Source organism: Hyaena hyaena, unplaced genomic scaffold, assembly GCF_003009895.1.
Source record: "Hyaena hyaena isolate Hyena2069 unplaced genomic scaffold, ASM300989v1 scaffold_262, whole genome shotgun sequence".
Classification (NCBI taxonomy): domain Eukaryota; kingdom Metazoa; phylum Chordata; class Mammalia; order Carnivora; family Hyaenidae; genus Hyaena; species Hyaena hyaena.
Window position 1 is genome coordinate 748,236 of NW_024080895.1, and position 24,764 is coordinate 772,999.

Below are 24,764 nucleotides of genomic sequence, written 5' to 3' on the forward strand. Positions count from 1 at the left end.
CTTTGCCAAGTGAAGATTTTCCTGAAGTGTTCCTCGGAATGAGGTTGATATTTAGCATTCTTAAGTGAGCTGTGAAACCCTGGTGCAATATAAATAGTTGTGACTTAGTGGCTGGTGACAGGGGATTCCACTCATTTCTGTCCCTCTGCCCTGTCTGCATTCTGTGTTATGACTTAAATGGCTTCTAATAAATCTTATCAGCTTATCAGACCTGGACAGTGTAAACATGACTTATCAGAGCCATTAACACGTTAATGCCTTTTGGGTGGGTTGTGAAGAAAGGAATAAAATTCCTAAGGGTAAAGGTTGTACTTCCACTGACTGAATTGTCTCCCTTTGGAATGCGTGTGTTGAAGCCCTAGACACTAGGTATTAGGAGATGGGGCCTTTGGGAGGTAATTAGGTTTAGATGAAGTCCTGAGGAGAGAGGTTTCATGATGGGATAAATGCCCGTAGGGAAAGAGACACCAGGGCGCTTGGGTGGCTCAGTCAGTTAAGTGACTGACTTCAGCTCAGTTCATGATCTCTCACTCTGTGAGCTCAAGCCCCACATCGGGCTCTGTGCTGACAGCTCAGAGCCTGGAGCCTGCTTCAGATTCTGTGCCTCTCTCTCTGACCCTCCCTGACTCTCACTCTGTCTCCCTCTCTCTCAAAAATAAAAAACATTTTAAAAAGAGAGAGAGAGAGAGACACCAAAGAGCTTGATTCTTCCATCTCTTTATCTCCACCTGCCACCACAGAGCAAAGACCATATGAGGACACAGCAAGAAGGCAACTGTCTGCAACTCAAAGATAGAGCCCTCAGCAGACACGGAGCCTGCTGGACTTCCAGACTCCTGCACTGTGAGAAATAAGCCACCCACTCAGGTTCTGGAAGGCAGTCCCATTGAATAAGATATGTCATCTAGTGGAAATGGATGAAATTTAGCACCAGAAAATCTGATTCAGCTCTTGTCCTTGCTTACCTTCTCTGTGCCTCAGTTTCCTTATCCGTAGAATGGGGAGATATAAGTCCCCTCACTCCCAACATCACAATGTCATGGTGAGAATCCATCCAGACGAGGTCTGTAAACCACCAACAGAATTGCTCTTTTGCTCTTTGTTGGAGATCTTTGATAATGTGTTGCTGAGCATCTGTCACTGATGTCGAAATACAAAAATTGTTTAGGTAAAAGAAGTAAAAATATAGGAAATGTGGGGCGCCTGGGTGGCTCAGCCGGTTAAGTGTCCAACTTTGACTCCGGTCATGACTCACAGTTTGTGAGTTTGAGCCCGCTTCAGGCTCTGTGCTGACAGCTCAGAGCCTGGAGCATGTTTTGGATTCTGTGTCTCCTTCTCTCTCTATCCCTCCCCCACTTGTAATATGCCTCTCTCTGTCTCTCAAAAATAAATAAATGTAAAAAAAATTTTTTTAATGGGAAATGGGAAAAGAGGTAGGTTAAGAAAGCTCTACTTCTGTTTTTCTTTTAAGTGCCGAAGGGTTGAACTCATGCAAGCAAATTGTTTTAAGTGAATTTTTATGGTTTGGTTGTTTAAAAAACAATCTGACAGAGCTTTCAAAATCTTGTTTGAGTTTCTTTATTAGAACTGAAAAGTCTAGTAATTCTACTTGTTTATATTATGTGATTATTTTATAGTTTATAGTGTTTATATCTTGTATGGTATTTTCTATGACATTGATATACAGAATCTGACAAATAATTGGCAAATAATTAGTGATAGAAACTATGTACTGGGTATGAAATACAGTAACTAAGATGTAAATGACCTGAGATTAAAAATGGTACCTGATTTTCAGGAATGAACTTATCCTATGTTAGCACAAATAGTACCTGGTGGCAGCAGGCGATACCTAAGTCCGGCTCTTAATGGACTTCTTTTCTGACTTTTTAAAAATACATATAGTTTTTTAAATTTTAGAGCAGATTTAGATTTATAGAAAAATAATGATGCTAGGACACAGAGTTCCCATAAACTCCACACCTAGTTCCCTCTATTATTAATGTCTGTCACAATAAATGAACCAATATGGATACATTATTATTATCTAAAGTCCATACTTTATTCAAAAGTCCTTAGTTTTCATCTGTTGCCCTTTTTTGGCTCCAGGGTCCCATCCAGGACTCCACAGTGCATTTGGCTGTCACGTTTCCTTAAGCCCCTCTTGGCTTTGATGGCTTCTCAGACTTCCCTTGTTTTTGATAACCTTGATGATTTTAAGGAGTATTGGTCAGGTATTTTGTAGAATATCACTCTGTTTGGTTTGCCTGATGTTTTGCTCATGGTTAGACTGAAGTTATGGGCCTTGAGGAGGAAGATTTATAGGCACTACTTCAATTTGGGGATATTCCAGTAGAGAGTCAAACATTTCTCTGGCACAAGGAAAAATCTTTTTGGCCCATAGCATCATGGTCCACGGTGGACATCTTGCAACTTGGAAAGTGCTGCAAATGCAAAGAGAATCTTCCAGCAAAGTTTATTCTCCTAGTAGGCTTAACTAATCTTAGGATGTCATGGATTGCCACAGGTCTCTTGATTATGTTACATCCTTTCTTTCTGAAGACTTTCCACACGATCTCCTGTTGTACATTTTTGTTTGGTTTGGTTTGGTTTAGGTGGGGGGAAATCTTTCATTTTTATAATAGAATTTAATTTGAAAACAGTATTTATTTCCGAGAAATCCTCTTATAGGCAATGTTAGTGAACTACCTTAGATATCTGAAACTGCATGTTATCCCAAATATAAGAGCCTGAAGGAGAACATGGGGTCCAAGTGCTGGAAAGAACGCTATAACCTTGCTTCTCACAAACACCCTTCACCAGTGGAAGGGACAAATTAATAAAGTCTCCCCTACACCAAGAACCTGGGATGTGATTAAAAAATGGAATGGAAAATACAGTCTCTAGATGCAGGTCATGCTGGGACAGGCTGATAGTATACAACTCAGGACAGACCAAGTCTGAATTTGAATCCAGGAAATTGCAGGAATCCTAAAATACTCCTCCCAAGAATTAACTACTTTCTTTAATTTTCTACAAGGCTATGCTGTTAGTAAAAGGGAAAAGAATTTTCCAAATATAGAAAAAATATAAACATTGTGTCACACACATGCATATGCTGTCTGAGGTTTGGTTTTTACAGTCCACAAACATGCCTTATATGTGAGTGTGTAGCGACTCAATCCCTTTATAATCCCATTGTAATCATTGTAATGATTCTGTTCTGTGCAGTTATAACAATAATAGCTTATATTTATTTACAGCCTATCTGTGCTTTATATATTTTATCTCATTTAATTCTATCTAGCTAGATACTCACTGTCCTCTTCTCTAAAGGAGGAAATCGAGGCTTAGAGACGTTAAGTATCCTGCCAAAGGGTATACAGAGAAAAGTCAGGATTTGGACTCAAGGCAAGGACAGTTTGGATCTGAAGTCTCAGGTCATACTGGGCTAAACTACTTCTGTGTCACTGAGTTTATTCCAAAATGCCTTCTGTGAGAGCAAGGACCATATCTCTTCTTTTCTTAACAGATGGGGTCTTACAATTCTGTTCACATGGTGCAGGTGTAGTAATATTTGAAAACAAGGAAGAGAAGGATGTATTATTACTACTGATTATGACTATCAAGGTAGGAAAAAAAAAATCAAATACTCTCATCTCCTAATTGACTCCCAGGCCAACAGCAAGATAAGAGAAGGCCAGCCAGTCAGCAGCCTTGTCACCTGGGATTAGATCTACAGTGGCTCAAATCTCCACGTCCTACAATACAGTGTATTAATAGAAAACCTGAGGTACAGGAAGGCCAACAGATCAGGAGATGATTGCCATTGAGAAGACAGTTTGTTATTGTTCCCAAGAGAAGGGGACATGCCACATGGTGGGGGCCACACTGGGAAGCAGCAGGGTCAGTCAGGAGGCAGAGGAAGGTGGGGGAACTATGGGCAAGGGCTTTTGTTGTGGTTTCTATGGAAGGAACAGGTGAGGCAGGGTGAACAGTCTTGGGACTGGCTCATGTGAATAAGCAGTCCAGCAGGCTCTGGGGCTGCGCCCAGTTGTCTGGTACCGGCCCTGGTGCGGTTAGGGCAGGTGGAGTGTGAGTGCCCAATAAAGGAGGTGGGGGTGCAGTGTGGACTCTGGGCTGGTTGGCTTGTATTTGAAAGCACTCACGGGCAAGTTGTTTACTATTTCTAGGAATTGGCTGACCCTAGGAGAAAGAGTCGCCTTAAGGCCAGCAAGACCCCAAAATGTCAAAACATTTGAATACAGAAAATAAAAGTCATGGTTGGTAGACTCCTGCTAAGAGGATTTCTGGCCATTCTAAGTTGGGAAAGAGATACAAATGTAGTTAGAAGCTAGGCGGAAGTATCTAAGAGCTAATTTAGCTGAAAACAATACAGATGGGTCTTAACAGCCTGTAAGAGAAGCCCTCATATAGAGGAAAAACAAAACAAAAACAATGAAAACTGAAAAGTTAAATGCAACTACCTGGGCCCAGATTATCTGGGTTACCTTAAAAAACTTGTCATGAGTTAGTGCTTCATTAAAGAGCAAAGAAAACTGGGGCGCCTGGGTGGCTTAGTCGGTTAAGCGTCCGACTTTCGCTTAGGTCATGATCTCGCGGTTCGTGGGTTCGAGCCCCGCGTCGGGCCCTGTGCTGACTGCCAGCTCAGAGCCTGGAGCCTGTTCCCGTCTGTGACTCCCTCTCTCTCTGACCCTCCCCTGCTCACGCTGTCTCTCTCTCTCTCTCTCTCCTAGAAATAAATAAACATTAAAAAAAAAAAAAAAAAAGCAAAGAGAACTTAGTGTCCATCAGGCATTAGGCATTAGAGGGTAGAATTGCAACTATTTCTCTTAAATCCAATTCATTAACAAGCTATGTTCTACGCTTTAATGTCTCTCTCTTCTCTCTTCCTCCCTTCGTTCCTCGCTCTTTCCCTCCCTCTCTCTCTCCCATAAACACACAGCAGTAGTTTGCCTAAATGTGAGCTCATCTATCAGACACTATCCGTGTGTCTGCCTAACACACCTCATATCACACACTGTCAAGTCTGTGTTTAGTGGGTCCAAGGTGACATGGTTGAAATGGGCCTTTTTATTTTGCTCAAAAGCTACAGCAAGAAATACATAAGACAAAGTAGAGTTAGACCTGCGTCTTTGGCCTCACAGATTCTTTAATACCAGAAGCAGTATTTTCAAGCCCAACAGTGCTGTTTACTCCAGGAAGAGTTTTCTTCATAGTCACGGCAAAATCAAAAACCACATTATCTCAAGTTGCAGCAAACGCTTTATTCTCCTCATTAATGTCTCAAAATTGTCAGAAGCCAAAGCTTGAAAAAGTCCCATGGCAATAAATGTGAATGTTTTACAAAGAGAAGAAAGAAACTGCAAGAGGTTGTTTCTGTTAGCCGTATTTCTGAGTATTTTTCCTTAGTGAAGTCCTCAAGCAAACTCGAATAAATTAGACACAGTGCCGATAGAAGTAAAAGAAGTAATCTGTGAAGAATATCCCAGCAAAATAAGGATCCGTTGAACAGTCAGCTAAATCCTGTCAGAACAGAAGAAAAAAGAGAATGACTAATGTAAAAATTAGTTAAAGTAATTTACTAACTGAACTGAATAGAATTGATTGATTGATTTAATGGTCTGTTTCTTTCTCAGTGGAAAGAAAAAGAAAAAGAAAAGAAAGCTTACCGGTGCAGCTACACGGAAGTGGTATGTGCTATCAAAGAATGGGGCTACAGGGAGGCTCCAAATGTGCTGATATCCCTAAATAATGGATGAAAAGAGAGATCCATTTCATAACCACATTTTACACTCAATTGGAAAGACTATAGTCTGAGAAAGCATTTCTTTGACTACTCTAGGAAAGGTAGCCATGACAATAGTTTTTGATAGGAGTTGCTAAAAAAGTCGGCAGCTTCCGAAGGACACATAGAAGATGCTGAGCAAAGCCCTGTGACCAGGTCAGCCAGCAAGGAGAAACAGCGGCATTTGGCTCGTGGCGTCCCTCTCCTGGTGGGGAACAGAGGCTGTGCCACAATTCTAGACACACTTCTTCTGGAACAGGGACGGGATGCCCAGAGGCTGGAAAACATTACCTGTGTCATCTCCTGGGAGACCTCTTGGTGGCTTTGTATCCCTTTGGTTTCCCTTTTACTACGGAAACATATATTTCCAAGGGTGAGATTGCACTGGAAGACTATCAATGGCTCTGTTGTGCTTCAAGAGACAAAGGAGAGAAAGGGCAAATTGAAAGCAGTTACCAGCTCCACTATGCTCTACCTTGATAAAAAGAAGTTCGATTGGGAACGTAACTTGGCAATACATTCAAAGTTTCATATAGGCATTTTGTTACACAAAGCTCGTCATTGCCAATATGCCCGTTCACATCTCATTATTACAGAAAGAAACTCAGTCTCAGATGATTACCGTGATGGACTTAATGTTTGTGTTCCCCTCCCCCAAATCCATATGCTGAAATCTCAACCTCTAATGTGATGTGTTAGGAGGTAGAGGCTATGGGAAGTGATTAGGTCTTGAACATGGGGCCCTCATGAGTGGGATTACTGATCTTATAAAAAGGACCTCAGAGAGCTCTCTTGTTCCTTTGCTATATGGACATAGTGAGAAGATGGCTTTCTATGAAACAGGAAGCAGACCTTCACCAGATGCCAAATCTACCAGTGCCTTGATATGGGACTTCCCAACCTCCAGAAGGGTGGAAAATAAATGTTTGTTAAGGCACTCAGTCTATGGTATTTCTGTTATAGGGCCTGAACTGATCAAAACAACTACTGGGATAGCATATGATAGTCTCTAGGGCCTAATCTCATGACTTAAATCACCCCAGCATCAGAAGTTCTTACCCCCACAGATTTGAAAATACTTTTTGAAGATCTCCTTTCTCTTCTCACTGGCAACTGAATTTGCATCTACCTGAAGTTTCCAGGATTTCAGATTCTCCACACCCCTGATCTGAGTAGATACCGTTTGAAGCAGCAAGGTGAACAAATACAGGAAGGAATGTGGGGTTGAGCCCTATTAGAATTTACCTCCCTTTAAAGCTATCAGAGAAGAAGTCCTGCCAGAAAGAATGACTGTCCTCTGGAGGGTAGCCCATTAATTATCATCAAGAGGTTGAGATCCATCTGTCTCCAGAAATGATCTTTTTGCACAAGTGGGACACCCTACAATGTCTGTTGAGTATGTGTGTTGTTTTTAAATCACACATAATGGACAAATGTTCCTTCACCTAAAAAGCCTGATTTAGTGGCTCAAGATGATCTTCTGCCACTTCAGGGGATATACCACATTGGCTTACTTCCCGCCATCAATGAATGAAGGAGGAAATGCTATTCCAGGTTACTCAGGGAGTGCTAGAAAGTAGTACATGTAGCTCTTGCTCTGCATGAAATGTGGTGGGCTCTGAGTCATGAAACACTTGCTGCTTGAAACAAACCTTTCCAAGACAAGCCATTGGGTTGAGTGTCATGAACTCATTGTAGAAGCAAAGTTAATGAGGGAAGAAGTATGAAGCCCAAGTGAAACAGAGGAAGGCCCAGATGGAGGAGGAGTAAGAGAGCTGGGGAAGCAGAGGGGGAGTGTGGAGGACAGAGGAAAGGGAAGGAGAGGCAGAAAACAAAGGAGAGAAGAGAGGAAATGTGGGGCGGGGGGGGGGGCTGGGAGAGGGCAGAGAAAAGGAGAGACAATAATCAAGAGACACAAAATAAAAACCATCTATCTTCCTGATAAGTAGCTCAATGCATAATTTGAGTGAAGTGGGTTGAAAGGTCTTAAAAGTACCATAATTATTTTAAATATTTGGTAATAGACTAAATTAGAGCTTTGTGATTTTTGAAGGAAAGGTACTGATAATAAAAGCTACCATTGGGGTGCCTGGGTAGCTCAGCTGGTTAAGTGTCTGACTCTTGGTTTCAGCAAAGGTCATGATCTCACAGTTTCATGAGTCCAAGCTCCACATCTGTGCTGGCATCACAGAGCCTGCCTGGGATTCTCTCTCTCTCTCTCTCTGTCCCTCCCCCACTCACACTGTCTCTTGTCTCTCTCAAAATAAATAAAAATACTTAGAAGATTTATATGTATAAAAAAGCTACCATTTGGGGCGCCTGGGTGGCTTAGTCGGTTAAGCGTCCGACTTTCGCTTTGGTCATGGTCTCGCGGTTCGTGGGTTCGAGCCCCGCATCGGGCTCTGTGCTGACTGCCAGCTCAGAGCCTGGAGCTTGTTTCAGTCTGTGACTCCCTCTCTCTCTGACCCTCCCCTGCTCACGCTGTCTCTCTCTCTCTCTCTCCTAGAAATAAATAAAACATTAAAAAAAAAAATTAAAAAAAAAAAAAAGCTACCATTTATTAAGTACCTAATATGTGCCAGGAAAGGGCAATTTTCATCTCATTGGGAAGGCAGGAAAGTGATGATGACTTAAAGGATGGGCTGAGTTTGAAACCCAGCTTTAGCACTTACTGGCTGTGAGTTTTGGGACAAGTATGTTTGACCTCTCTAAACCTAAGTGTTCCCATCTGAAAAATCTGAACTAGAAGAGAAATACCAAGCTCAGAGTGTTATTGCAAGGATTATATGACCCACCATTAAAGTGTAGAGTGTCTGGCATATGCTCTGTGCTCAGCAAATGGTACTTATTAATTTCACTATTATTAACAGTGATTCCCAGCAGCTCTACTTGTTCTGGTCTTATTTCAAACTTGTTTTATAGATTAAAAACAACTCGGAGAGGATAAGTAGTTTCTCCAACATTACAGAGTTAGTAAGTGGCAGAGACAAAACTTGAACCCTGGTCTGCCCAACTCCAAACCCTGACTCCTTGAACTCCCCTGGGGAGATGATATTGCTACCAGGAATTCACCAAACTGTCCAGCCCCCCAACCCAGGGGCTGTGCTACTACTCTTGCTCCCACCCTAATTCAAAGGGACACAGACAGAGGGAGTCTGCCCCTTGTGAGCATCAAACCCAAGATCACTCCCATTTTATAGGTGCTGAGTGTGAAGCCTTCAGAGTCTTTCCGTTCCACTGGAGATCCCAGCCTTCATTTTGAAACCTTCTCCCTCGAGCTGGCCCACCTCGCAATCCAACCACCATCAGCCGACATGGACTGATAACTTCCCACCTTCTAACTTACTGATCAATTGTGAAGTAAGTTCAGACTTGCTATTCAAATAATGATAGAAGTGGAATTGTTTCCTACAGTTATGCACTTACTTGATTTCCAGAGAGAATTTGACATTGGCAGGTGTGTGCTTATTAACAGGAATATTGTAATTGTAATTTCCAGAGCTAATTATGGAAAGAAATAAAACCACAAATCAAAATATGTAGGAAAGGCTTCAAAAGGCTTTTGTTACTCATTATATACTATGTAAACTGTGAAATACTCTATAACAAACACAGAGAATCAAATTTAGCATAGTAGAGTTCTATGTTTTCCAGAGATTTACCTGTCAAATTTCAAAGTGATCTTTTTTTTAGGTGCTAATATATAAAATATACTACAAAGATTTATGGTTTGTAAGAACACACAGACGAAGTGATGGAAAGCCAAATCCCAGGCCAAATGCATAAAACTGAGTGCACCGGAAACGACTCTAGTCTCTGTTAAGGAGACACAGATTTCAGAAGACAAATGAGGCAATGGCCTCAAACTAACAATCCCTCTGGAAAAGACGACTGGAAATAATGAATACCAGCTTTTCTATCCTGAATCACTCCCTTTTAGGCAACATGAGCAGGAAATACCACACACTTTCAGAACTTGAATCAACTAACATTATTATAGTCCAAATCACCATTTTGTAAGGGAGAAAACTGCACCACAGAAGGACTTACACAGAGACACTCCCCCGCCACCTCCAAACACATCCCCTATAAGAGTGATACTTTGGAGAAAGGGGGACTTCCCGGGACTCATACTGTAATGAAAACTCCCACGGAAAAGCATATTGTATCTAACACAAATTCTTATGTCCCGGCCATACCTTGAATTATATGGAGAAACAAAAGGAGATAAGTTGGAAGAAGAGCCAGTCATTTTAGATTCTCTTTAATAAACTAAAGTAGGTTGTTAAAAATGAGGAAGCAGAAGTAAAAGAAACTGATCTGAATTGGGATCAGGAGAGCCTTATTCTACCAGAGGAAGCTTAGATAAATGAATTCACTTCCTACCATGTGCCCCAGTGTCTACATGCAGTAGCCTCATCTCACAGACAAGAAATGGACACTTGGGGAATAAATACCTTGTCAAAGTTCTGGAATTTGAACCCAAATTATCCTACTCTTCTTCATTATGTCATCTTAGCACAGTAGTTAATGTCTTTCTCTGACTTGTTTAAGCTCACTGAAGTTCACGTTCCTTAATGGCAGAATGAGGGTCAACTCTACGAACCTCATAGGGACATTGTGAGAATTCGATGACATAATGAATGTCAAAGCCATAAACAAATCATAAAGCACCATACAGTTTATTTTTAAAGCTCAGTATCATAAACCTGAAGCCTATGTTACATTAGGCTGAAAAAAGCAGTAAGGCTGAGAATCCAAAGGATTTGTGTTCCAAATATAGAGCCTTGCCTTTAACCTAGCAGTCATGTAGTACATATTTATCAAAGAAAGAAAACTAACTGCCTTCTCTTAATGCCTTCAGCTTGCATATTGCACTTTCTGAAGCTACGTGTACTCTACACTCCTAAATGCATCATTACCTTATGGCACACAACAGACATGGATGTTGCTAATAACTTTTACAGTATTTGGATTTTTTCCCCTTCTAACTGAAAAAGCTAAAATTAGCTATATTATTTAGAGTTAAAACAATGGTACTGCTTGTTATTAAAACGTATAAATGTCAGCTCCCTCGTTACTTGGAGCCATCAGTAACAATGTCTTTCTTGTCTATAAAATTAACCAGCAGCTCTGTGCCTATGGTATACGTCCTCAGAGAGTCAGCCACAGAGCTGCCCTCTAAGCTTTTTGCTTTGGACTTACCCATTAAAGAGGGAGACTGGAATCATGGGAGCCTTGGTTTATTGACATTTGCTAATACCAACTATTTTATGAGTCCCTAGTCTACCATGTAACAAATGTGTTTTCACTTAAGGAGCAATGTAAGCACACATTGATTTTACCATGTAGTTCCAAGCTTTCATTCCAGTCTCAGAAACCCAGGGCCCTGAGTAAATTCCAGAAACAACTGGGGTATAATGGGGAGGCTTACCCACCTGCACCGGTGGTCTCCACTGCAATACCGATGATCTATTACTTGCTGGATTTCCATAATCTGTATAGAACTAATGGTTGTATCAATCCCTGAATTGAGAAGAAACAGAGAAAAGAAAGTAAGCTGTTCTACAGAGGACAAGAGTATTGTACTCCAGCAAAGTCTCCAAATTACTGAATGTGAAATAAAGTTTCCTAGATAAATGGGTTCCATTTGCATTCAAATGAAAAAAGAAGGAGAATAAAAGGGAGAAGACTTTTGTTGTTGTTGTTATAGTAAATTTTAAGAAAACTAATAAAAATCCAGGTTCCAATAGGCAGCCTCATCACATCCAAAAGAATTTCTGGGCCCTGGAATTCCTACTAAATTGACATTTATTGAAAATGGAGAGTGCAATATGAAATGCCATCTGGCCAATAAAGATGGCTTTTAAAAACTCAGAAAACAGAAAATGAACTAAAAATACAGTTAGAATAGAAAAAGAAGGCAGGAAGTACAAATAAATTATTCAGATTCACGGAGATCAACCCAACATGTCTAGTAGTGTGAGACCAACTCTGATGTCTCCTTAATGGTTAGGCTGCATTGACTATAAAAATGTGACCCCACGTGTGTTCCTGGCCTGGTGCACAGTCCCTGTTCCTCACTCCAGTGATGCTTTAACAGCATGCTGCTCCTCTCCCTGGCTCCACAAAGCCCAATAGTCACTTAAATGTAAACTCACAGTCAGTCCCCCAGTCAGGGTTGGTTAGCACATCTCTTGCCAGGAATGACATGCTTCTGTCTTCTGAAGAAGAAAAAATCCTGTCAAACTTTAATGCTTCGTCAGGATGAGAAGAAACTCAGCATGTGCCCCTCTTTGTCTCTGTCAATTGAATGTTTCTCCACACTTTCTCTCTCCCACCTTTCAACCCACCCAACCCCTACCCCATTTTCTTACAGATCTAGTATATTCTCACCTTCTTCCAAGAAGCCGTCTGTTTTGGTGGACATGGGTTCCCCAAATTCTTACAGGGAAGCCCTCACCCCTGAGGATATGACTGTATTTGGAAACAGGGCCTTTAAAGAGGCCGTGAAGTTAAAATGAAGCTGTTATGCCAGCCCTACTCTAATCTAACTGGTATTCCTCCCCATAAGAAGTGATTAGGACACACAGGGACACTAGGGTGTGCAGAGACAGAAGACCTTGCAAGGACACAGCACAAAGGTGGCCATCTGGGAGCCCAGGAGGGAGGCTTCAGAAGAAACCAGACCTCTCATCACCCTGATTTTGCACTCTGGCCTCCAGAATTGTGAGCAAGTAAATTTTGTTGTTTAGGTTGCCCAGTCTGTGGTACTTTATTATGGCTGCCCTCGCAGATCAGATCACTGTGGTCCACGCCTTCCCCCGCTTTCCAGTGTCACAGCATTGCTACTGAACCATCTATATGGTGACTAATTAGTGACAGATCTGTCACCACATCAAAAGCCTGTCATCTCTGTTTTGTTATTTAACCTGTATGTATTTTTGCCCTTTCTTGACAACTCCAGAACAGGGAACCTCTATTAAAATTCTTTGATTCCTCTGTAACTCCTAGCATAATGTGAGCCACACAGGAAAAAAAAGAGCACTTAAAGCTCAAGGTCAGGACTGAGCTGCTGCTGAAGAGAAGAGTCAGATCACTGGTGCAGGGCCAGAGCTCGCTGGTGGGGAAGGAAGTGGGGGTGGGGGGGGGAGTGGTTTTGCCCCTGTCCTAGCCAAAAAGTCATTTTAAAAGCAATTTTGAAAAGGTAATTATTCAGATGATTATTGTTAACGCTTTTTGGGGAAAAACCCATTTATTCTTAAAGTGAATAGTGAAAGCAATTATTTAATGGCTTGCCAAACAAACCTTTAAAAAGAATTTTAAGGCTTTTCCATTTTTTAGTTTTGCTGATTTTTCTCAAGTATATGTACTCTTTATTGTATTCCTTCATTCGCATTAAATAATATAATGTTTATATCTCTCAACATAGTTTGGGGGAAAACATAGGCAGTAACTTCAATTAACAAGAGACATAAGTTAATATGTTGTGTGCTGCTCTCATAGGAAGAAAAGAGAGGCAAGATATAAAAGATATAAAAGTTTCTGTTCAGGTTTCTGCATGGAATTTCAGGATAGAAAGCAAATGCAAGAGTGCACATTACTTGGGGGCCATCACTCCTAAGTAAATCTGGCCTCGTTGGTACTCTTACACTAGGCACACAGGATTGTTTGCCTGTCCGCAAAACCAACTGTGAGCTTCTGGAAGATCACACACATCTTGTGCACTGTCGTAGCCCCAGGCAAGGCAATGCTGGGCTCTCACAGGTGCTCAACAAATATTTGTGGGAGGATGGAAGGAAGAGAGGCAGGGAAAGAAGGAGAGCCAATTATATACCCTATAGAAAAATGTTTCCTCTTACACATTCAAAGGGGAAATTGCCAGTGGATGGGTACAGAGGATGCTGGGAATGGATATGGAAACCTGGGCTTCCGGGCAAAAGGGAGTGAGATAGAACTTGAAGCAGAGGCAGGTTTCCTGAGCATCTTGCCTAACACGACCCCTTTCATTAAGAAGAAATGGATCATGATACATGAGGATTTTCTAGAACATTGAATATATATTTCCCTTTAGATATAAATATATGTGCTGCATAAAAGGCCTCTACATTTTTGCATTCCAGCTATTTCAATACTAAATTGTCAAGTATATATCCCCTGCTATGAGTTTTGCTCCTGATTGCTTCACAGAAGGCTGTGAATTTATAAGGCAAATGAGGCATAAAAAGAAGGGGGAACCAGAACTTCTCTATCCTTCCTGTTTTTATTCCTTACCTTTTTCTTTTTTTAACTTTCCCGCTGAATTTGCAGGAAAAGGGCTCATTATAAATTTTGACAACAGAACTACAGAGTTGCCTCACTTCCAAAGAAGCATGTTTTCAGGTTCCTGGAGACATAGAATTCTAAGATAGGATGTAGTATCTTATGGGATTACACTATTTTTTAAAGCAGTAATAAAAAGGTAAAGTTGAGGAGAGATAATCTTATAGATTAGAATTCTGAAAATGGCAGATTGGAAATAACTTTTAAATCCCGTATAAAACATCTCCAATTTGTCACTTCTCTGAGGCAAGACTATTCAATTCTGAAAGCCTAGTTATTGGAAAGCTATAAATTCTCCTGTAGTCATACAGGGGTGGCTCTCATTTTACAAATGCCTTCCAGTAATATTCACTATAAACTTAATATACACCCCCAGCAGTTTTCACTGTAAAGTTGGAGATATATTTTACAATCAGTGGAAAAGATCTCCCAATAAACTAAATTAGAAACTTCTGGAGAGGAGAGATTTAAGATGGCGTCCAACCAAAGTATATCCTCTTATGGTAGAATGTGTATATAGCATTACTTATAAAATTATGCTCTATGGCTAAGTTCCAAAGCAGCATCTTGGATGCCTTTTTCTTTACTGATTGAACCGGACTCATGTCAAGAAAAAGTCAATGAGCCCAACCAATTGATGACTGAGTCCTTTAACACAGGAAACCATTTTCTTTCAACCATTTGCTCTTCTCAGAGTACTGAACTCCAAAACAAAATAAGCAGGAATTCCTATGCCTTTTAGCTTCATGAGATTTTTAAAATCTTCACCAAAACTCTTAAAATCTATAGAATTCCATAGATTTTTTCCCCTCACAAGCTCTTTACTTTTTTTTAATATTTGTTTTTAACATTTATTTTTGAGAGAGAGAGTGATGGTGTGAATTGGGGAGGGGCAGAGAGAGAGGGAGACACAGAATCCAAAGCAGGCTCCAGGCTCCAAGCTGTCCACACAGAGCCCAAAGCGGGGTTTGAACTCATGAACCAGGAGATCATGACCTGAGCCGGAGTTGGATGCCCAAATGACTGTAGGCATCCCTACAAGCTCTTTACTTTTTAATATCTAATTCTGTCTATTTAAATATTTATCAGTTCCATGGATTAAAATCTAATCCCTCACATTCAGTTGGCACCTCAGACTAGAAGCTCAGTGTTCCTAAATACATACTCTCCACTTCTGGATTAGTCTTCCCCAAACCTTTCATAGTAAGTGGGAAGAGGGGATAACCTTTCTGAAAGACATTTTACACAATCAACTTGGGCCCAAAAGAAGAATAATAGCTTGTGCTCAGGATTTTACTAGTGGTCTTACTCGTTAGAAAGAGGCTTATAAATGTGTTCTGGGGTAAACTGCTAGATATTATGATTCAACTTAGAGAGTTATTCCAAGTTGTTCAGGTTTTTTCCTTAATCCTTGAATTTCTTTTTTCTTTATTATTTGTAATTAGTCTTTAATGCCTCAGAAACATCTGGTTGAAAGAATTTGCCTGGCTTTCTCCACTTTCAGATTTAGGAACCCCAGTGTTATATGGTGCTCAGGACCAAAAGGGAGGATAGACCAGGAGCAGAAGAGAAAAGGCTTTCTTTACACCCCCAGAAATACCCCACAACAGGGACATCTCATGGCTATAGGCTAACCTGGGGGAGACAGATGCCGAAGGGACTTTCCAGAACCACAGAATGAATACTTTCTGCTTCCTCTAAAGTTGATCCTCAGTACATGTACACACTGTGCCCAAATAAATGGAGGCACAATGGTGGATGGGAAGGGACCGAGGACAAAGAGACTGAAGACTCAGATTCTAATTCCAACTTTGCCAGTAGCTTACTGCAGAACCTTAAGCAAGGTCCTGGGCCTTCATTTCACCAGCTGTAAAATGGGTAAGCTGATATATATCAGAGGTTTTCCTGATCTGGGGACCCTGGAACCCCCAGTGATTGCATAAAGTAGTCAGTGGTGACTGTGGACTTGAAGAGTAACAACTCTCCTACAGATTTGTACTATTTTTCAAATATTGCTGTTGGATTAACAAAAATAATTTGATTAAAAGCTTAACTGAGTTTATAGTAACATTCTTCCTCTATGGATTTTTTTCAGTCAAATGATTGTAAAAGAATAATGAATTAATAGTGGATTCTATAGGTCAAAAAGTCAGGGTGCCACTGGTGTACTGCTCTCTGACAGTCTATGACTCTAAATCCCCCAAAGCCTACAGCTTTCCTGCAGGGGACAGTGAAGAGAAGTGAAGTGAAGAAAATCCTTTCCATCTTTCTCCAACTGAAAGAGAGAAGAGGGAACAACTTTCCCAGTGTATCAGGAAGCCTGGTAAGGCAGGACTTAATTTTCATTTTTATTTATTTATTTATTTATTTATTTATTTATTTATTACAAGGACATGTCTAATTTTTTTAATGCTTATGTAGTTTTGAGAGAGAGAGAGCACACACGTGCATGAGCATAAAAGTGGGGAAGGGACAGAGATAAGGGATTGACAGCAGTGAGCCTGATGTGGGGCTCAAACCTACGAACTGCAAGATCATGACCTAAGGCAAAGTCGGACACTCAACTGACTGAGCCACCCAAGAGTCCCTAAATTTCAGTTTTAGCCAGAGACAACACTGATAATTGTGTCTAGTAGAACACATCCAGGCATTGTGGAACAGCCGTCTTTCTTTAGGAGTCTCTTCAGTGTCTCCCATACTTATGGAAATATAAGACCTCCAGACACCCACTGTTCCAGAGAAGAGAGCAATAAACCATCATCTGGTTTGATAAGGCTTCTTTTCCCTCCACGTGAAGAGCTGGTTGCTACAGGAATGAGTTTGCTCAAGAGTCAAGAACCTTTTTGCAAATGAAGATTGGATCTATTCATGACCTCTTCCTGTTATATCTCTCTCATAGGTGAAATAGTCTTTTGTGAGGACTGCTCGCAGACAAGGACACCAGACATATCCAAGGTGGGCTCCTGAGGTAAGTAAAGAGTTTACCAGCCACTGGTTTCCATGTGCTCTCACAAGAGGTGAAGGCTTTGGGGGATTTTTGTAACCATACTGGATTTTTCCATGTTGGAAACTATGGAGAATATGATGACTCAAACGAATTCCTTTCACATCTTTGTGAAAGTAGTGATACATCTTTGCTCTGCAGTGATGCATCTTTTGCCAAGTTCAATCAAAGGTTGCTTTCATGGAAAAAATAGTGCAAGCATTGCTTTCTATAGGTGGAGGGAAAAACTCTCTCTGTCTCACCTCCTTTTTGGAAAGAATGGGGATAATAACAGTGCCTGTCTTTTAGGTTTGTGAGGACTTGAATGGTTTATTCATGTAGATTACTTATGGCAGTGCTTTTGTACACATTAATACCTTGTTATGTGATGATAATGGTGGTGGTAGTGATGGTGATGATGATTTATAAAAGTCATTTATTCAACTCTAAGATATAGAATAATGCCAAAAGGAAAAAGAAATTACATTCCTGCCCCCAAACCTCAACCATTGACCATAGTTTATGCGTCAGCCATTTGGACTGCTCAAAAACACCCTGGTTCATCTTCTTCTAGGCATATGTTAGGTCTGCACTTTATCAACTGTTTTTAATTTAGACATGACCAATATCACTTGGTTTGGCCAATAAAGTGTAAGCAGAAGTGACATGTGTTATTCCTCGGTGGAAGCTTTAAAAACCAGTGTACAATTCACCTTTTCTCTTACCTACTGCTACAGAGGTGTAGAAATGCGTCCTGAGATGGCATCTCCATTAGCTAAGTTCCAAATGACATCATGAGTGAAAGCCCTCTTTTGATCCACATTTGATATAGAAAGAGGGTCGGCAATAAAGTTTTGCCGCATTAAGTCACTGTAATTTGGAAGTTGTTGCTACAATATCCTGATATATAAGCCATACTAATATGGATGTATTGCTATTATTAGCATTATCATCATTATTATTTTATATACTTGTTTTGTATATGCAGAATATTTCCAAAATAGTAATGAGTTACTCTACATTTGGATCTATTACATATGGTTTTACAGAGATAATGACATTTTAGCCCTTAATCAAGTTTCCATAACTTTTTTAACATGAGAATTCTGTTACTTAAAAAACGTGTGTGTGTGTGTGTGTGTGTGTGTCCCTAGAAGAAAGAAGATATTCTGAAAATGGTTGTGATTTTCACTGACTTACAGCTTACCCTGAACTCACTGGAGCTCCAAAGCCCTTTACATTTTGCTCTACTTGGTTTGGGCAAAAAGCCCAGATACAACATCATTTTATGTTCTAAGTGAGACAGAAAATCTACCCGATCCACACATGATTACATGTTCTACTATTACTATCTTTGCTGGCAATGGACAGATGAGACCTTTTTTCTTGAATCAACCAAAATTTCATCCCTGGGTGGGGGAACTCAATAGTATAGATGACTGCAAGTTCTCGTATTTGTGTTCTTAAAAGTCTTGCCACCCCTATAGAAAATTCATTGTCTGGAACCATTAACAGATTATGCAAGTAAATATTTGCAAAGAAAAAAAAACTCCTCAGGTTGAGAGCCCTAGTTGGTTCTCTTTGAACACCCTTTACCTGCCCATGGCCTCTGATGGAATTCCACCTCCTGGTTGGATTGCCTTTGCATAAGACTTGAGAGGACTCTTCTCTTTCCCCAGATGGGGCAGCAGTAAATCTCCTGACAAGGCAGAATCTCACAGAAAGTGATTTCCGGTACTCGGAAGGAGGACTGTGTGGTTGCCAGAGATGTATTAGGTGCTACAAAGCAGTTGGGCAGAGCAGAGGGAAGCAACAAGGTTAACCTGAAAGGCTGGTTCTTTTGTTGACAATTCACATGAAACACGGGATGGGTTGAGAGTGAGGAATGTGAGAATCTTACCTGAGGGGGAGGCTGTGGGTGGCAGGGCCGGCTCCTGAGAGCTTGTGATGTTGCTGGAGGAAGAAAACAAAATGATTAATGAAGGAGGCCTTCAAGAATACCTCTCCCTAAAGTAAAACAGGACCAGAACTCTCACCTGAGGGAGAGATTTGGGGCACGTCTGTCTTGATCTTTTAAGCTAAGGATGTAAAGGGAGACTATCGTCAAGGCACTGTTAAAAAAAAAAAAGAAGAAGAAGAAGAAAGCATTATGTGACAGATTTGAGTTCATATATATCTCACACAACCAGCTGGCCAGAGATACACTCTCACAGGCCACACAGATGGGAGGGAGGAGGGGCAGCCACGGCTGACAGAAGCACCATGGAAACAGCACAGTTATGCTTCTCTGCCCTGGTGAGAGAAAACCCTCCTCTTCTCTCTGGGGGTACTCCGCACTGATGGATTGTTTCAGCAAGCAGCCCCCTGGCCCTGGAAAGGTGCCTCTGCGGTGCCTGTCAGTAGTGGAAGATTATAAGAGGCAGCTGTAAATCACTAGAGGCAGCCCTTTGCTCCTTGCAGGAAAAAAGGAAGAGCAGAGTTCGCATCCCACTGGGGGAGGGCGTCTGCACTGTGGCACTGGGAGATTTAATCAGCTGTAGAGGAGGCACAGATTTAATCAGCTGTAGATGCCAAAACCTTTGGCTGCTTCTCTGATACTTTCTGGCTGCCTGTCTTTTCAGAGCACAATACACCAAATTGGGGAGACGAAAGAAAAGAAATGCAATACAGCATTCATTTCTACACTGTGTGACTTCCAAATAATGACTTTGTCATTTTCCTCCAATGATTGGAACTTAATATATTCAAAAAGAAGCTTCTCTTAAAGGTTCTGAGCTTTGGGAAGCTATTCTTAACAATGGTCATGCATCCAAACTCACTTAGCATTGTCTTCTTTTGGGGGGGTTTCTTTAGGCCTCTCTCATGAGCCGCACAAGAAAGTCTGCTGATGACATTACAATTCCACAGTATGCGGGGTCTAACACAGGGTGACCTAACTTGACACCCTGCATCTGATTTCCTAGATTGGCTCCTTGTTATATTTTTCCCCAGCAGAGGTGGTGTATTCACCATTATTAAATATACAGGAAGAAATGTGCCACACATTTGGATTCCACACATATAGAAAACTTTCCAGGGTGTTCTCAGCAGCAGCTGGTTACTGCCCAGCAGGCACTACCCTGTCTGGGAAAAGTGGTGCCGAGCCCCAAAGATGCCATCAGACAGCACCTGTTGTGTCACCCTGGCAACTGCTTGCTGTGGTCCAGTCTGCCTTATTTGCTTTCCCATAGCCCCATCTCTCTATCTCCCTATGACTAATCCTTAAATACTTTCTAATTTCTCTCTGGCATCTACTTCAATTCATGACCCAGAGAACTTCTAGGATCACAGGATGAAATGGACATGTCTGCTCCTTTCTTTGGAGACAAATTCTGGTTTTGACCCTTCTTGCCACCACGGGCCAGAAATAAGATAAAAGCCTAATACCCTCCTGATTTTGATCTTGGCGGTCAACAGTACTGGAATTCATAAGATAACTCTGATAAGCACATTTAAAAAGCAGTCTCTGTACATCAGAATTAGACTGCCTACAACCCTTCCATTGGGTTTTCATGGGAATCTGTATCTCTAGAGAATGCTAAGTATGTCTGCTAAAGTAGAGACTCACACTTTCCTGCATTGGGAATCCCAGCAGAAGGCTCACTTAGGAGCGTGAGAAAAGGACAATGGCTTCGAATGGGAATTCTGTGTCATGGTGTCAGACACTTGGGGATACTTTACACAGTCCCTCGCTGAGGGGACAGAAGGATACAGAGAGACTCACATCATCTTCTATAGCTAGGAAGCTGCTTTAGATCGAGGAACTAGATGCACCTTGGCACCTTCCTTCACTTTGCTTCTGAGAACGACTGTCTCCCTTGAGACAAGGCCCAAAGGCAGTCCTTTCCCCACACTCACGAAGCAGTTTTTGAGAGATAGGTAAATACCCCTTTGACCATGTAAATAGCCTAAGAACAAGAAGGACCAGAGGACATAGGCAAGGTGACCAAGGCCCGAAGGCTGAGGGGCCATCACAGCAGCAGCAGGAGCCTGCAGACCAGAGTCCTGAGGAAGACCCCCACATGCCAGTGAGGGATGGCCCCCACTTTCCTGCAGAGAGAGGATGGATCGTGGTCAAATCATCCACTGCTTGTACAGCAAATAGTTTGTCCTTACTGTGTTTGCCTGCTTTAACTGTTTAGTAAATTTGGCTGCACATTGTACCTCTGGGGGTTATCTCATAGTCCCTTCGGTGTGAAGTCTTCACTGAAAAATCTAGAAGAATCCTAAGAAATATGAGTGTCTAGGAGAGAATACATTGTACCTGATTGCCCTCTCACAACTTGCCCCCAAGTAGACAGGAAAGAATGAAGAATTTGGGGCAGTTATTTGCAAGACTGAAAAAGACACACACATACACACACACACACAGGAAAGGCACAGTGAGCTGTTAAAATGTATCAATTAATTGAAAAAATAATCATCCTTTATCTCACATTTAAGTACAGAAAGCCTATGCTTTTTTCTTCAGATTATGAGTTTAAAAAGTGCTCCCTTATCTCTAAGTTAAATCAAAGGTCAATGTTCAGTTAAAGGGCTCCTTGTCTTCAAAGTAAATAGGTCAGTCTCCAGTTCATATATGAGAAAAGGAAGATGGGAAGAATAAGAGAGCCTGACATGGCCTAACAGTGAAGTTTTTCTTACCAAAAGGCCATCACAGCAATGAGCGTTATAACCAAGGTCTGGAAAATCCAGTTAGGACACAATTGTTTTTTTCCTGAAAAATAAACCTGTAGAAAAAAAGATTCTGTGAGGAGCAGTGATAAACCAGCAATGCTAACTGTGAGCAGAACCCCTGAAGACTCATTCCCAGCAGGGATCTTTGCTGCTCCCATGGGCTGGCCCGTGTGCCTTCTTCAACCTCTAGTTCCCTCCTCTCTGCCTCCTGAAAACGCAGTTCTTTCAAAGCCTACCTCAAGCCTTTCCCCTTCCTTGACACTCCAGGCTATCGTAAGCTCTCTTTTCCCCAGCACCCTGAAGGACAAGTGTCTGTGCCATTCATTTAGTGCTTATTCTTCATGGTTTATGAAAGAAGAGGACGTATCGGAGAGGCTAGTGTCAGAACCCAGGTGTTCATCCCCTTCACTACAACACTTTTGAAAATAAAGTCTTCAAGAGGTGATGATATAAATTCCAGTGGAAGAATTTCAGGAATCATGACACACTGTGGAAAAGACTTATGGTATGAACTAGTAAGTACTCTTTAAGTCATACACATCAGTATTCAATTCTGCTACCTATTTTCTTTCTTTCTTTCTTTCTTTCTTTCTTTCTTTCTTTCTTTCTTTCTTTCTTTCTTTTTCTTTCTTTCTCTTCTTTCTCTTCTTTCCTTCCTTCCTTCCATCCTTTTTTTTTTTTTTCTTTTACACAAGTAGAGGAGGAGCAGATAGAGAAAGAGAGAAATTCTTAAGCAGACTCTATGACCAGCGTGGAGTCTGATGCAGGGCTTGATTTCACGATGGTGAGATCATAACCTGAGCCGAAATCAAGAGTTTGATGCTTAACCAACTAAGCCACTCAGGTGTCCCCTTTGCTGCCTATTTCTAAGGACAGTTCTGGGCCTGTGTCTTTTTTATTCTTATACCCATTCAACAAATATTCATTAAGCACTATTATGTATAGAATTATGGGGGCTCTAAAAATAAGTAAGTTATAGTTTCTATGAAGTAAATGAGACAAACCTCTAAGACTGCTGCATTTTGGCATAAAAACTTGCATACGAGGAATGGGCCAAGAACTATAGAATAGAGAACTGTGTAATTGCTATTGAATCTGGCTGAAAAGATAGAAGAGGTTTTATGCCCACTTTAATACAGTGCTCCTTAAATAGGAGCTTTTCTATGAACACAATAAGGAATATTATGTTTGCTTCTTCCTGGGGGGTATAGGGTAGAATGATGCTTTTGGTTGGAAAAGAACTAAAGGATGGTGGTACTTGAGAAATACTTTAAAATTGGTCTGTATTTAAATTTCTTGGGCTGGTTATCTGAACCAATAAAATGTTCTTCAATGTTATATTCGCATTGGGGGTGGGATTAATTATACAAGTTTTTAACAAATATACAAACTCTTAGGACTCTCATAACTGAGTCACCCATAAGGGCAGCTGGAAGCTACTATGAATACTAAGAAGTGAATAGTTTATACCATTCCTACATGTCACTGGAACTGTTCAAAGGATGTCCTTAAAATATGCTGTACAAAGAAGAAACTCAATGAAATTTGTTGAATTGATTGGAATTAAACAGCATTAGGCTCAGGATAAGAGCTTCCCCTTCCAAACTACTCCCCACCGTTGCTGGATTATTTTAAATCTCCATGATTTTGCTCCAAATCCTTTGACCTAGTAAATGACCTAAGACCTCAGGCTTGGAGTTGGGTCCTGAACAAGTCATGTAGATGTCATTGATCTTCATTTCCTTCATGAATAAAATAAGAATGATAAAATAATACCTGCCAACATTTCAGAGTTATTTGGTGGGTCCAACTAATAATGCAATGGTTCTCAAATTCAGGGTCTGCATGAGAATTATTACAGAACTTATTGAAAACTTAAAGGCCCTGGAAAATTCTGCTTAAAGGACTGAAGACCTTCCCATCTCACCCCAACCATCAATACACAGCGGGGATCACCCACCTACCTCTTGAAGGTAGAGAAAGACAAGGAAGGAAGAGGAATTCTAGATTGGATGAGAGCTACTCAGGAGACCTCAGTCTTTCTCCAGAGCAAGTGCCACCACTGGCAGCTATGCAGAAGGCAAGGCAAGGCCCAGCCAGGCCTTGTACCATTTGCTAAGGCCCACCAACTGCCCACAGCCAGCACTTTGCTCATTAATGCAGCCTCTCATCCTAAGAGCAGCACACGCCACCCGTATGCATGTGTTTCAATGACTCAAGGATCATGGGAGCTCCAGGGAACAGAGGATACCTAGGGTTGGTGTCATGGAAGGGAAAGTCAACCTCACGGAAATAGCCAAGACCTCATCCAATGACAGCATAAGGGAAGCAAAACAGCCCCATTATTTGTACTTTATCAAGCTCTGTGGAAGACTCTTATAATATGCCAAAGTATGAGAACCACTCAAATAGTGAGTTTGAAATTACTAGTAAGAGTGAACACTTACGTAGTACATATTATGTGCCACATTCTCTTGTGCTTTATATATATTAATTTATTTAACCCTCAGATAGTCCTCAACAACCCTCAAAGCAGGTACTGTTATCCCCATTTTATAGAGAAGGGAAAAAATGAAGCACAGGAAGGCTAAGTTCCTTACCCAAGATCACACAGCTAGTAAGTCACGGAGCCAGGATTTAAACCCAAACACATTTGGCTCCAAAATCTGTGTTCCTAACCACAAGGCTATGTTCCCTCCCTTCTTCTGTCTGTAAAATAAGAGAATACTATACAATGTAGATATTATTGTTATTATTCAAATGGTTTTTGTGGTTTACAAAGGGAATTCCATAGCAGGTGGTCCAGGAAATCTGAGCCTTACCTATATTTTCAGCCTTACCTTCTACTCTCTCCCCAGCCAACTCCCACCTAATCCTTCAATGAAGCCAGTGGCAGCCTCCAGATTTTGCTTCTGCCATTCCCTCTGGAACCCC

The 24,764-nt window shown here is 41.2% G+C and overlaps 1 protein-coding gene across 1 annotated transcript in view; it reads right to left on the minus strand.

The window, feature by feature from the left end:
- Nucleotides 1-5,312: 5,312 nt before the first annotated feature.
- The window catches only part of MYRFL (myelin regulatory factor like), a 132,456-nt gene continuing 113,004 nt past the window's right edge, over nucleotides 5,313-24,764 (minus strand). The window contains exons 16-25 of the mRNA XM_039245608.1: nucleotides 21,798-21,883; nucleotides 19,151-19,225; nucleotides 19,015-19,067; nucleotides 18,711-18,893; nucleotides 11,971-12,033; nucleotides 11,248-11,335; nucleotides 9,236-9,310; nucleotides 6,101-6,221; nucleotides 5,694-5,768; nucleotides 5,313-5,547 (exon numbers count right to left, since the gene is read on the minus strand). Of these exons, the coding sequence (XP_039101539.1) occupies nucleotides 5,461-5,547; nucleotides 5,694-5,768; nucleotides 6,101-6,221; nucleotides 9,236-9,310; nucleotides 11,248-11,335; nucleotides 11,971-12,033; nucleotides 18,711-18,893; nucleotides 19,015-19,067; nucleotides 19,151-19,225; nucleotides 21,798-21,883 (906 nt within the window). The 3' untranslated portion in view covers nucleotides 5,313-5,460. The remainder of the gene's footprint in view (nucleotides 5,548-5,693; nucleotides 5,769-6,100; nucleotides 6,222-9,235; nucleotides 9,311-11,247; nucleotides 11,336-11,970; nucleotides 12,034-18,710; nucleotides 18,894-19,014; nucleotides 19,068-19,150; nucleotides 19,226-21,797; nucleotides 21,884-24,764) is intronic.